This window comes from Camelus bactrianus, chromosome 9, assembly GCF_048773025.1.
Source record: "Camelus bactrianus isolate YW-2024 breed Bactrian camel chromosome 9, ASM4877302v1, whole genome shotgun sequence".
In the NCBI taxonomy this organism is placed as follows: domain Eukaryota; kingdom Metazoa; phylum Chordata; class Mammalia; order Artiodactyla; family Camelidae; genus Camelus; species Camelus bactrianus.
This window is the reverse complement of record NC_133547.1, coordinates 56,221,064-56,235,816: the sequence shown is the minus strand read 5'-3', so window position 1 is coordinate 56,235,816 and position 14,753 is coordinate 56,221,064. Positions and strand designations below refer to the sequence as shown.

Here is a 14,753-nt window from a genome sequence, read left to right as displayed (position 1 = left end):
GTAAGTGGTGGACTTCACATCACCTGACTTTCAATCCCTGACCAAAATAATTAGAACACAACTGCTCAGCCCCTCCCATAAGAAAAATCTGCCAATTCAAATTAAAATATTCATCAAATATGCATTTTTCTACAGAACTGTAACTTTTCATCAAACAGTAGCAAGATGTCTGTATCAGAATATGATCAGAACATGAGAATCACTGACTGCTTATGCTTAGGACAAATGACATTCTTCAGTGATGTTAAAATATTAGGGAATAGTAACTTCCAACATTAAGGACATAAAGAGAAGTAGCACATAGCATTTTAAAGGATCTATAACATACAGTCTCTAAATTGGCTCACAATTTCTCTCAGTGTTTACAAAACTCTGATTTTTACCTGAACTCTCAACTGACTGAGAATTAACTTTGATGATTTGATACAATATGGAGACTATCTATAGGTAATACCCAAACTTCAATTTATTCTTTCGCTAACATTTGACAAACACACGAAACTTTAGCACTAGTTTAATTCTTGAAAAAAAGGTCTATTTTTTGCAAAGGTTTTCAAAGGAGGAGAAATTTTAAGCCACAATGCAAACCAGCAAATTACAAAGATTCACAGTTAACAAGACTGTGGAGAAACTCCTGAATACTACAGTGATGGTGTGCAGAAATGGGCCCTCTCATATAACACTGGAGAGAGTACAAATTGGTATCACCTATTTGGCAGCATCTATTAGGATGTAAGGTGTACACAATCAATGACCCAGCAATCCTAATTCTAAGAATCTGTCCTCCAAAAATAACAGCATGAGAACATAAAAAGAAATGTGCAAGGATAATTACAGAATTATTAATAACTGTAAAATTTGGAAAATTAAATGTTCACCAATAAGGGAGTGGTTACTCAAATTACAGAATATTCACACATGGAATATATAGGTAAACAAGAGGTAGATGTTTATATTGGATCTGGAAAGATACCCAAAATAGACTGTTAAGTAAAACTGCAAGTTACAGATTAACAGAGAAAGAGTGAGTCCATTTCTGTTTTAATGTATATATGACTACAGTATATTAGCACAGCATAGGGAAGATCAGCACATTAACTGATAACCAACTAAACCTATTAGCCTCTGGGGCTAGAAATGAAGGAACAGGCAGTAGCAAGGAAATTTCACTTCCTTCTTCTGAAAAAATTTAAGTAGTGGGACTACAGGTCATTTTTACGTTCTTATTTGAAATTTTAAAAACAACAATAAAAGCTTTTGCATCTCAAGGAAAAAAATGAGAGAAGAAAAATCAACTTTCACTTTCTAAGCACAATGGTGAAGCTGAAAACAAAACAAATGCTAATAAAATTAAAATGTAGAAATACATAGAAATCTCACAGCAAAAGACTAATCTAATTGGGCAGAGAAAAATATACAGCATTCACATACCAAATCTTAGGAATGCTTCATGTTCCTGGGATCCTGCCAAAGACAAGTTATCTTTTCAGGGGGATTCTGCCCTCTAGTGTACATTAAAAGTACACGAAGCAATTAAATCAATAAATATAAATCAGTGTTATAACCAAAATATTTCTACTTCATTTCTAGAGCATCACAATTCTCTCCTTAAGTGAATACCTCCATATCCTTGTTTCCAATTCAATTTCCTATTATCATACTGAGTAAACTTTATGAACGTCATAACTTCAACTGTCTTTCTATTCTTCCCTACACTCCCAAGAAGCACCCTAAGCACTTTCCTGACTCATTTCACACCAAGAGAAATTTGGCACAACCAAAGGTATAGGAATACAGCAAAATAAAAATTGAAAAGTTTATAATACATACAGGCAACTGGCTCTTAAACTCATAGAATTTTGAAACTTGTTGATACTTTAAGGGTAAGGGCAAAAGAAGAAAGAAGGCTGCTCTGTGTTTTCTAAGAACACTAGAATTCGTTCAACTCTGGGCAACCTTGAAAACCAAAAGGGACATTTCCTAGATTCACAGTATTTACTGTAGATATTCAATCCCATCCTGGTGACCACAAATGAAAAATGTTCTTGCTTTGAAAGCTTTTCAGTGTTTGGGATCTCATTTAGATGCTCACATTGCTTGATCCAAATGCCAAATATTCTCCAAAAGAAAGGTGGGGAGAATCACTATTCTCTCCACTCGTAATTCTTCCAGTTACTAGCTTGGCCTGGAACAATCTCTTTGAATCAAGAATGTGAATGCAATGAGATCACCTTTAATAAATTCAAAATATTCCAACTATTCATGGGAAAATCTTTGAAGAATTATTTTATTCCAATTTCAAACCCACTGACTCTACCTGCAACACCTGCACAGACATATTTAAAAAACAAGTTAAGAGTAAGTTAAAACCAAATAAAGCACAGTAAAAGGATCCGCTGAAAGAATATAAAGGTGAAAGTCTGTTAAACAGCTTTCTCACTCCAACACAAAGCATCATTTTGGAGCTGATAAGTAGTAAGGTCAGAGCAGTACTAGACTCAGTCATTTCCACTGTCATCACCAGCTCCTTGGAACATCGTCTTAAAAGCTATTTCTAGCTAGTTCTATCCTGAAACAAACAGCTAGAAGACATGACCTTAAAACAAGCGAGGCAAGGATATTTCCTACCTGGTTCCCCTGGCCAACACTCTACAGCATAGAATTCAGACTTCAGTAGCAGTCTATTACCAGACAGAAATGGCAACAGCCAATAGTGCCCAGTTGATCACATCTTGTCCACAGCTTCACTGTTGACTGTTGACAGATTATCAATGTACAAACACAACTGTAACTTTCTTTTTTTTTTTTAATGTACTAGCTCCTCCAATCTCATGAGATAAGGATGAGACTAAAATATAGTACCAGAAACCCAGACTAGCCATGGTTAACGGGGAAAAGGCTACAAATGGGGTTAATGGGAGGAAATAGTCATCTCACTTCCTTCAAAAATAAGAAACACATAATAGCTTTCAAAGAGTCCTTCCTCAGTTATAAAGCTGAAGAGAGAGGTCAATTAGGAGGGTAAGAAAGAGTGGTTATAAGGCACCGTGGCTGAGAGCCCAGGCTTCGGTCCCAAACAGATATGGACTAGAATCCTAGATCCACCATCCATTAACTACGTAATCTCAACAAGTTAAGGGCACCTCCCTGAGCCTCAGTTTCCTTAACTGTGAAATGTGCACAAAGTCAGTATCTCTCTCTTAAAGTGCTTATGTGGATTGAACAAAAAAACGCACGTAAAACATTTAGCACTGTGCCTTAAATTTCATAAATTATTAATAAATATTCTTTTAAAAAGGGTAAAGATAGAATTAACCTGCAGTCTGAGAAGACAGTATGTCTATACTTAATCTAGAGAACAAACTGGTTCCAAAAGGAAACTGACTTGGTCATTACAAAGAAACATGGCATCCCAGCATGTGAGAAACACATGACTACAGGAACCAAGCAGGGAGCATAAATGAGGGAGAACTGAGCAAGGGCAGGAACAAGCACAAACATCTACTCTGCTCCAGCTTACTGCTGCTGTATGGAAAGAAGGAGGGCAGTGGCACAACTTCTCATTTCTGAAGAAAAGCCAGTAATCCAGATTTTTATGTCAACTCTCCTGATTTTTAAATGCTGGCCAAATAAAAACATCTAAGGATGGATCTGATCCATGAACCATCAGTTTGGGAACGCCTACCCTGGAGTGGAGTCTCAAACCAGAAACTGGAGGAAAGGAAACTGAATGAAGGCCTCCAGCATATCTCAAAGGAGACATTGCTGGCATTTTGGAAAAAAAACTTCTTCTCTGGACAAACTGTTCTAAGCACTGCAGGATATTCAGTATCCCCGAACCCTACCCACTAAGTACCAGTGGTCTCCTCAAGTCATGTGACACCAAAAAAATCTTACTGCACGTTTCTGAACACCTCCTACTGGCGGCACCACATCCGCTAAGAATAACAAAGTTAAATTCAAAAGTCAGTGGGAAGGTCAAGAACATCTGTTTACAAATAGTAATAAAATAAAGACAGGGCCAGCCCTGAGTTAACTAAACTAAAATCCCAAATTATCATCAAACAGGAAATCTCACTAAGTAGAAAGCATAAAGCCGGATGTGGGGATGAATCAAAAGTCTTAATTCCCTCTCCTTACTTCTAAAATTAATTATGACAGAAGGAAACTGCCTTATCTTTTTTTCTAGCCATTTTTTTTATAGTGTTACTGGACATTACAGTTTTCCCCCATCTCTTTTTCCCTATAGCAGGAGCATTGAGAACTATACTTGCTTTGAAAGAAACCACAGTGGAAGGAATCCCATGATAACATTCCTGGGTTCTTCTCTTATGGCTTATTGTCCTATTCAAGAGATTGTCCAAGTTACCATACAACCCAGCAATTCCACACCCAGGTGCATATCCAAGTGAAATGAAAACACATGTGCCCACAAAAACTTGTACATGTATATATATAGAAGAATTATTTGTTAGATACACATCACTATATATAAAATAGACAAACAGCAAGGACCTACTGTTGTGGTATATTCATACGATGGAATATTATTTGGCCACAAAAAGGAATGAAGTATATACAGATGTAGGACTGAACCTTGAAAACATTATGCTAAGTCAAAGAAGCCAGATACAAAAGGACAAATATTGTATGATTCCATTTATATGAAATTCCAAATAAGCAAATCTAGACACAGAAGACAGAGTACTGGTTTCCTGGGGGGTCGGAGAGAGAAGTGGGGATACAAATGGAGAGTGACTATATTTTGGATGGGAGTGACGCACAACTCTGAACATGCTAAAAAACAATGAACTATATAATTTAACTGATGAGTAAATAAAAACAGCTTAATAAAGTTATTTTCAAAGAGAAAAAAAGCACATCCAATTTTAAATTATTAAATTGAATATCATTTGTTCTCTTAAAGGCAATACAAAAGATATCACAGGTCACGTCTACTAGAATACCCACTTTCTTCTAATTATCTTAATTATTGTAATAATTACCAATCAGCCATTACTCATGATATTTATTCTTTTGAAATAAGCTGATCCTCCTCTTCCTGGAAAAGCCCTTTTCAGGCATTTAGTAACCTCAACATGTACACCTACTCACAAGCACACGGGCACATATCACCTGATCAGACATTTCACAGGAGTATCCAACCAGGAGGTGAAGTCAGATTTTTGAGATAGCTTGGATTTTTATTTTTTTTTACTACTGATGTAAAATGTATTTTCTGTGAATAATTTGGGGGTCCCTTCTTCCTTGTCAGTCAAAACACCTGAAGTATAATTAGATCTAGCTTTGAAATGCTCGTCTGAAGGGGAAAGCAACTCCCTTAAAGGTAAAATGGCTTAAAAAATAAATCAACATAGGTAAGAGGTCTGACTGATCATCATAACAAGAGATTCTAATCAAAAATTAGAGACATTTCCACCCAATATTGTGGCTATGTCTGATTTTTGTTACTTTACATGAAATGCTCAGTGCTCTCTATCAAAAGACTATATATTGAAACTTAAAAGCCGACAAAGTCACGTTAAGTCATGTCAGAGGAACTTGGGAGAGATCAGATCAACTACCCAGACAGAGATTCTGCTGTACAAATTAAAGGTTTCTGGGGATTGACTGCTCAAACATGCTGAATACTGACAAACCACACAAAGCTGGGCACCACTATCTTCTCAGGTCTTTAGCCCAGGTCTTCTGTCTTCAGTGTGACACTGAAGAAATTCTATCTTTGGGGCAAACACTGCTAAACTGACACCACCCAGGATGTTCAAACTCAATAATAAAGTATTTTTTTGCCCAACATACCAAGAAGACAAGACAAAAATTACATGAGAAAATAATGTTTTTCACCCTTATGTTTTATTGCTTTAGGTCATTCCCAATCTATAAGGAGGCAACTAAATAGTAAGCCCTAATTAAACAAGTTAATGCCTCTGTCTAGGATTACAAACTTTAAAGGGACTAATGGCAGCCCAGTGCTGGAATGAAGTAATGAAGTAATAAATGCTGGGTTGAAAGCAAGGAAATGTACCAGTCAGATACCCACACACACTGGCAGAAGCTGGATTCAAGTGGTCAACAGTACTGGCAGCGAGGATTGGAGGGGAGTGGAGGTGAGGAAGCGGATGAGAGCTTAAGAGTAACAGAATGACGGGAATTCAGACACACTAGGCTGAGCACAGTGCTCTCCTTTGCCAGTCGTGGACAGTGCTTCTTGTCATCTCCCATTCCCGCCTCTAATGAAAACTGGGTGTTTGGTTTACTCCATTCCCAAAGCATAAACTTTAACTTTTTTATAGCCAAAGCAGTGTGCTATTTTAAACATGTGGAGGAAATGCATTTACAGTTACAAACATTTGCTCCTATGATTCTTATTTGCTAGCAAAGGATGTGGGACAGGATGTTTTACTCTCCTGCTCTGGTTTTCCTGTATTGCTTAAATCTGTTTAGAGAAAAGAAAAATAAACAAATAAAGTGTTTCTCCTGGACAATTTCTATAAACTGAAGCAACTCCAAAAATGAAAGAAGTTTATGGAAAAAAACATTTTACTGCATTAAAGTAATTTTCTTTTAATAAATTAATTATTCCTGTAGATTCTTCTTCTGAAAAGACTTTCCACACTATGCGTGTGCAGCCAGCAGCAGATACTAATGTGTGTACTGATACAATATGTGCACTTAGACACGCCAGATCAGCTGAATTCCTCTTAACCTTGGCTATTCCCAAGCACAACTGCAACTGTGGAAGCTTTTTGAGATGAATCTCAGAAAAATGATCATGCCCACCCTGGAGGACCATAATTAAATGTGTCCCCATTTTCATGTACAAACTGTGAGGACTCTTACTCAGATAGACATATCCTTGTAATCTGTTATGTTCCATTACAGCTTTCAAAGAAAACAATTTCGATCAAATTTCACTTTATCTCTTTACAAAGGAGTCAGCAGTTCATTAATGTCCTGAAAGAGATTTCACTGGTTGACCCCTCCAGAGTCCTTCTCCACACTGCTCTCTGCCCCAGATATTGTCATGGACGAAAGACTCTCTTCTTGATCAAACCTTGGTCAGGCTCCTTTGAGACCTCTTCTCAACTAGGCCTCAATATTGGCCCCTGTCCTTGCTGGGCTTGCACAGCCCAGCTTTAGCAAGAATCCTGCTAAATCAGTTTAAACAGAATCACCCAGCCTTGACATGTGATCACTCTCAATATCTGACCAAGCTCCATATTTCCCAACTCTGATGTACAGGTCCTCAGCCTGCCTTCAGCAAGAATCCTGTTAGGTCAGCTTAGCAAGAATCTGCCTACCTTTGATGTCTCCTCTTAGCGTTGGTCCATCTGCTGATCATCCCCCCACTCCCAATTCTGCTCCTTGACTATAAATCCCCAGCTGCCTTTGCTGTATTCAGAGTTGAGCCTGATTTCTCTCCCCACTGTGACAGTCTTACACCAACTGCAATAATCCTGAGTAAGTCTTCCTTACTATTTTAACAAACATCAGAATAATTTTTTCTTTCACAAGCTTCAGTGGCCAATGTAGTGCCCTGGCAAGAGATGGGATGGAGGGAGGAATGAAATATTTGGGTATTTATTCCCCTTGCTTCCCCCTAGATGGCTCAGCTTCTGTTAATGAAGGTCTCAGCTCTTGTTAGGAGGCCCTCCCCATCTTCACTGCCATTAACTGCTCCTTGCCTTGCCCCTTCAGGTCTAGGGATGATAATGGAACCTCATTATAACTAGCCCCAGGAAACCCTACTATTTCCATCTATGTGGTTTTGCAGTTATTAAACTCTCCTCAAGGTATCCGAATTTGAGGATGCCATCTGTTTCCTGCTGGGTCTCCCTAATACAGATATCATCTCAGCAGATTCCTTATCCTCAAAAGGCTATTAGCTCGTTCTAAGAATGGAAGGCATGAATACAGAATACAGTGAGATTTCCATGAGTGACTTAGTGACATAAACAAGGTGACCTGGTTAAGGTGCTGCTTCTCCCTCCTCCGGTTATCTTCATAACTATGGTAACAGAGTATTCTCTGAAACACATGGTTTCCAAATAGAATCTCTAAGCATCAATAGGGATTATTTGAAGAAATATCCAAGGAGGCTAGAGGTAAAAAATTATGCTAGTTGAAACGAACTATGCTAGAAACCTAAAGTAGAAACTTTGCCTTTATGTCTTTCTAGTACTTACTTCAGAGGTAAATTTTACACTAACACTTCCAATAAATGTAAGAGACACTGTTTAATAATACCAGATACAAGTCTGGTAATCTAAGCACAAGCCTGTGGAAGGCTAATTCTACATGTAATCTAGAGCAGTATTTGTCAAATTAAGGTTATAACAGATCGTGAAATCAATTCAATGGGTCAACATTTTTTTAAATGACATACTACACACAATAATGTAAATAAAAGAGAAAGTCATAGTTCACCATACCTAGTAAAGGTAAGTATTATTTCTGCGAATTTTTATCTCACTTCTTTACACATCTGTATTTATGGGTATACTAAAGCATAATGTAAAATGTATTTCTTATTATGAGTGGCAATCAATAGAGTTTGAAAGTTACTGTTCTGAAGAGAATCCCTTCCAAACAATACAATGATTATAAGGCTAAAAACATGTTCATTTTTTTTTCATCTCAACCCTCACAAAAAATAGTTTTGTCACCCTGTATAAGCACATCAATAACTAAAATACAAATATTATTAAACAATATTTATTCTTACCATCGGATATACTATGGTATTTTAAAAATTCTATCTCATTTCTTTCAAATGATAACTGTAAACTACAGCTTGAAAAGCAGTGGCCTTCAGTATTAACAGGGTTAGTCTGAAGAATTCTGTTCACATTACTCTGTTTCTTTCACAGCTGCCTTCCTCAGTGTTTTAACATCATTTCCACTGAGGTAGCAAGCACTCAAATTCTTTTCTTCCTTAGGTTCCTGTGTAACTCCTACATGACTTCTGCCACCTAGCTGCTCCAGTGCAAGAGAAACACTTGGAGTAAGAAGCAGACAAAAAATATGGAGCAGATGTGGACTTGGGCCCATCCACACATCCTTGCACTCACCCCCATCACACCCTGAGAGCAGCGTCTTACTACAAGGGCCTGCAGCTCGTAGTCTGAAGACTGAGGGCCCTGAAAGTAGCTGAAACAGCACACATGGGAACTGGAGGATAAATATTCCAGCCTCCTGAGCCTTGCCAAGTCCCTCAACAGGACTGAGTAGCAGTCACCACCACCAGCAGCTGCTGGGAAATGCAGCCTGCACTGGCTCCCATCCCACCCCTCTCACCTTCCTGCTGGGGCTGGAATCACCTCCCACATTATCGACTTGAACTCAAACCTCTGTCTTAGGGTCTGCTTCTGGGCAAATGCAACCTAGGTGAGCATACACAGGATTGTTTGGAGCCAGAGCTGCAAAGATGAGAAAGGCCTGTCCTAGAAAAGCTCACAGTCTGATAGGAAAACTACTGATTTTTTTTCTCTTTAAATTACTTTAATCAAGAAGATAGAGAGGATGGACAAGGAACTGAGCCCTGAGTCCCTTTTAGAAAATTTTAAACAAAACAAAACTTCACTGTTCATAACAACGTAGGTATGTTTAGGGAAGGAAGGAAGAAGCAATGACCTTTGAAGGGTCAGGTGAGACCGAGAGGTGACTTGTTCTACCCCAAACACCTCAAGCACACAGAGCTCCCCTCCACAGGAGTCAGGGGGTGATCAGTGTTACCTGTAGCTGTGGCCCATGTTCACATCCCTGTAGCCTAGTGCCCTGGTGCCTTGTACCTACTGGTGCTTTACATGTAGGTTAAGAAGAAAGGAATTTTTATTTCCTTCAATAAGGAAGAATTCTAGCTTTCAGCTAAAAATAACCCAAGTAATATGGAAAATAGGAAGGGAGAAAAACTAAGTTCTTGACAATGTGTTAGCAAAATTATTTGTAAATCAGCTTTGACCTTTTCCTACTCCTACGAGATCCTTGCGGGTGAAAGTGAGTACTCAGTCCAAGTCTGTGTTACAAGTTCTGAAGAACTATTGATATTTTCACTCAAAAATTATTTTTTAAATGTAAAGTCTACTACATGTTCAGCTCTGTGGTCAACACTGTAAATCAGGCCTTTTATCAGAATCAAACAAGAAACCTATGGCTAATTTCCCTTTGCATCTTCCATTTTGCAAATATTTCAGCAAAGGCAGAATAGCAGCATAATTCCTTCTCTTAGGAAGGAGTCAGGAGAACTAAAGTCAAAATGTATCCTTGTACTGAAAATAGCTTCTCCAATGTGCCAGGTGCACCTGGGCCTGAGACTAGAATACCACTCACCCTGACCCGGCAGGAAGCGACGGCAGAGCTGCAGGGACATTAGTCTGTGGTTTTTCTTTCTCGTTTTGCTTGAAGAAGGATTTGGCTTCTTTAGATGTAGCATCCACTTCCTTAGTCACCCTGTGCCAAGGAGGGAGACACCAAATTTACAAGAGGAATCAAAAGAGAGAAACAAAATCTAAGAAAAGGGAATACACAACAAGGGATTTCAAATTCTGGCTGCTAGGCTTTATGATGAAAGTTTACTACCACAGTTCTAGACAGACATTTTTCCTTATTAATTTAAGAAATTAACAACAGCATATATGTAAAAGTGATGTCTCTCAAATCCCCTCCGTCCGTCAGCATGAAACAGACTCCGATAGTCACTACTGAATCATAGCCCGCGTGAGTCACTGATGTGAAGGCTGAAAAGGGCTCTCCCACTGCACCTCACAGGCAGACTAGCACCCACACTTAAAGGTCGAGTAAAAGTTGGAATGGAGAAATGGAGTATTTGGGAGAAAACCACTGGTATTATTTCAAGAAGAAAAGCAATGGTATAAACAACTGGAAAGACTCTGAAGAGGCTCCTATTCTATGCCTAAAACAACACAAAGATAAAACAAAATTCCTTAAAAGTGGCTAAACAGGCACTAATTTAGAAGTAAAAGAAAGTTACACGATTAAGAATCCTGTCCAATTTCAAATTTGGAAAAGCTGCCCTCAATAAAACTGAGTGCTAAAGGATCAAATAAGGGTGCCTGAAATTTCAGATAAAGAAGGGAAATGCCTAACGCTTGCCTGGGCTTGCTAATGCAACAAGAACATCTGAGGAATTTTGTTTAAATTCCAATCTATCTGCAGGAGGGTCCAAGATTATAGTCTCTGTGTTACTGCAAGTGTTCAACTAGGTCACCCACAACAATGACAGACAATCCTATAAATCCCATTCATGCAGGAATATCAGTCTCTATCTTTCCTCTCCTTCTTCCTAGGTTTCTTGGGACAAGAACCAAATTTTCTTGTAAAGAACCACCTCACTCCTGCAATCAGTACTGTGGCACCCACACAAATGGCACAAAATAAGAGTTTGATAGTTTTGTATTAAGAATCTTCAGTGGGCAAGATTGAAGGGCGACTTACAACAAACAAAAACTCTTGTTACTCCCCTACTCAAGATCTTGTGACAGCTCAGTATTACTCAGAGGATCAAATACAAACTGCTGAACCTCACATTCAAGGCCCCTCAAAATCTGGTTCTATGCCATAGGCTTAATCTGTGTGCCCCTCTACTCTCCTAAGTAAACCTCTCAGTAATAAGAGTCAAGAGTCAAAAACAAGAGGGAGAATACAAACGACAGATTAGATAAGATAAAACCACCATTCGGCAAACAGTCACTCCTTTCATGTTGCCCAAAAAGATACTCCCCCAACCCACTGGTGCTGAGCCTGGATACAGGACTTACTTCAGTGGTCAATGAGACTTCAGCCGATTTGACAGGAAAAAAGCTTCAAGTGTATTTGTGCTGTTTCACTTGCCCCTGAGTTCCTCCCTTTAGCCATAAGAATATGCCTCAAGGAGCTGCTGCTCCAAGATGGCTAAAAGACACATGCTGCAGATCTGAACCCAACAAGCAGCTTGGAGACAAGCCTAGATTAGCTGAACCCAAGATATCCAAAAACATGTTCACAAATAAGCACTTAATGGTATATAGCTCTGTGTTTTGGGATGGTCTGTTGCATTTCTACAGCAACAGCTAACACATTTACACTTCATGCGTGAGAACACTGACATCTAAGGGGTTAAGTTACTTTTTCCTAACCAGAGATTAAGTAGCAATGCTAGAGAGAACTCTTCAGTAAACTCTATTTCCCAAAGATGGTTGCCACAAATTCTCCATCCCCCGAGCTCTTCCAGAACCTGACACTACCCCAGTAAGAGAGACAGTGTATGTCACCTGCCTTGAAACTATGTGGGCCTTTGCAGCTGCTACAACTCACACAGTTAAGTGGAAGTGGCACATGACTTCTGAGGCTCACTCGGAAAAGGTAATACAGCTTTCAGCAGGCTCTCTCTCTTGAGAATGTACCTCTGAAACCCCAAGTCACCACAGAAGAAGCCTGGCCGCCCTGAAGCCACCATGCTGGAGAGAACACATGGGAAGACTATATAGACAGAAATGCCTAAGGAGCTTGTTCCAGCTCCCAGGGGTTTGAGTCTCCCTAGCTTAGGCACCAGACATTGGAGTAAGGACACCTTCAAGATGACCCTAAACCCATTAACTACAACTACATGAGAGGCTCTGCCCAAGAACTGTCTGGCTGAGCCCAGCCACCCCAGTACTATGAGAAATTACAATAAAACACAACTGTCTTAAGGGACTAAATTTGGGGGTGATTCCTTATACAGCTATATAGACAACCAAGTAAACCCACATCCAAACCAGAGGCTTAATGCAGAGTCACAGAGTACTAGACTAGAAAGTTGTTTCAGACTTCCTTATCCTGAGTAGAATCTGAACCAGATCTGAGATGGTTCATGAAGGACAAGTAGAAACTTCCACTCGGAAATGTTGTTTTGAACACATGCTTTCTTCTCCAAACCCTGTGAAAGCTCTGCTAAATAGTGGTAAATAAATTTACAAAGGCAGAACTATACAAGGGTGACAAGAAAAGGTATAACAGGAGAGAGATGCCAATCAAATTCTTTGAAGGTAGAAAGCAAAAAGACAAGTAACAACTGAATTAGGTTTTTGTTTCCTCTGACCTCCCAAACTGGTAGCCATGTGGAATGACCAACAATAAGCAAGCCAATATGTATTGCAGTATTCTAGAAAGGCTCAGTAAATTGACACACCAGGAAAGGTTGAAAGTGGAAGAGAGGCGTAGGGCTGAAACCAGTTGAAGTTTGTATCAGGAGCAGCTAGGTCCCAGACCCCCTTCTCCACCTCACACCACAGGCTTCTGATCCCTACCCAACCCAGCAGAACCCACTACTCTTTGGAGAAATGAAAACCACAGAAGTTGCAGACTCAAGAGGCAAGGATGGGGTCTCATTCTCTAAACAGGGAAATTAAATAAAAAATTATCTATTCCTTCTTCCCCTGCCACAGCAATCTTGAAGCATGCGTCCCAGATGGCTGAGTTGTGAGATGAAGTGCTACCCAGCCTGTACTGGACTTTGCATGGATAAGAAATAAATATGTGTTATGCTACTGAGTTTCTGGGTTTATCTGTTATCCTAGGATAACCTAGTTGAGCATTACTACTGCATCAGTTTGACTAACAGAAATTTCAAAAGAAGGGAAAATATGGAGTTATCAATAAAAAAGGGTATTTCCTAGGATGAGTTTTTACAAAACACATGTTCCACAGAATATGTGACCCAGCAAATTTTAAAAGATCCACACCAAGGCACATCATTATGAAATTTCAGAATGTTGGTGATAAGAGAAGATAAAGATCAAGTGGCCCAAATTATAGGGAAAGTAGAAGAAGCCTTTACACAAAGCATGTTTTATTTTTTACTTGTTTTACCAAAGGACTAACAAAACTTTTGTAGCAGCAACCTAAGAACATTTTCTGCAAAGCACCTAGATCCAGGCACTGTGTCAGACATATAAAAAGATATGACATGGTCCTGCCCTGATGGGTCTCACAGTCCATCAGGACAGCCAACTGTAAAAACAAGTCACGACAATACAGGATATACAATAAGTACCAGAAAGGACACATGGGGAAAATATAAGCTGTGGGAATGCCTCTGTTAAGTTCTTAGTGTCAAAATCTTATTCATGTTCACTGGGAAACAAGTTCTATAAACTGGAATATTTCTCTCAGGGATTTTGGTAAATGACAGAGAGTAGTATTATCAGGTTACTCTATACTGATAGCATTTTAGAATAACCACACTTTTAACGAGCAATAAGAAGAGATTCCACTATCAAAAAATCTTCAAGGAGAATGGTTAAACTACTAACCACTTCTAACATACAAGAGGGAACCCTGACAAGAAAAGGCACATCATTAGCAGTAGTTAATTCAAGTGTTATCGGCAGAAATTCCATCTTAACTTCATTTTCACTTACTCAGAACTTCCTGAAAGTCTTTATTTAGGCAGAAACTTTCCATGACTAGCCTCTTCCAAAAGGTGAATCATTTAGGAAAGTCTGAGCTAACTGGCTCAGCTGGTTATGTGATAGGGAAGGATAAAAAATACTATTTTTCCTCATTCCCCAAAGTTAATAGGTTACAAATTTTTCAGGTGGGGAAGAATTGAAACAAAAAGGTAAAATTCCAAAATTTAACAATTATAAAATAGTTAGAAAAAAACTAAAAGACTAACTTGGTTCTAACACTACCTTATGCTTATACTTACAAATTCTTCCCAGTCATCACTAGCTCTTTCTCACATTTCTTAA

The 14,753-nt window shown here is 38.9% G+C and overlaps 1 protein-coding gene across 2 annotated transcripts in view; it reads right to left on the bottom strand.

The window, feature by feature from the left end:
* Positions 1-14,753, bottom strand: part of CFDP1 (craniofacial development protein 1) — a 102,008-nt gene that overhangs the window by 71,761 nt on the left and 15,494 nt on the right. For both annotated transcript variants that reach the window (XM_074370427.1, XM_074370428.1), the window contains exon 5: positions 10,351-10,470. In XM_074370427.1, coding sequence (XP_074226528.1) covers positions 10,351-10,470 — 120 coding nt within the window. The remainder of the gene's footprint in view (positions 1-10,350; positions 10,471-14,753) is intronic.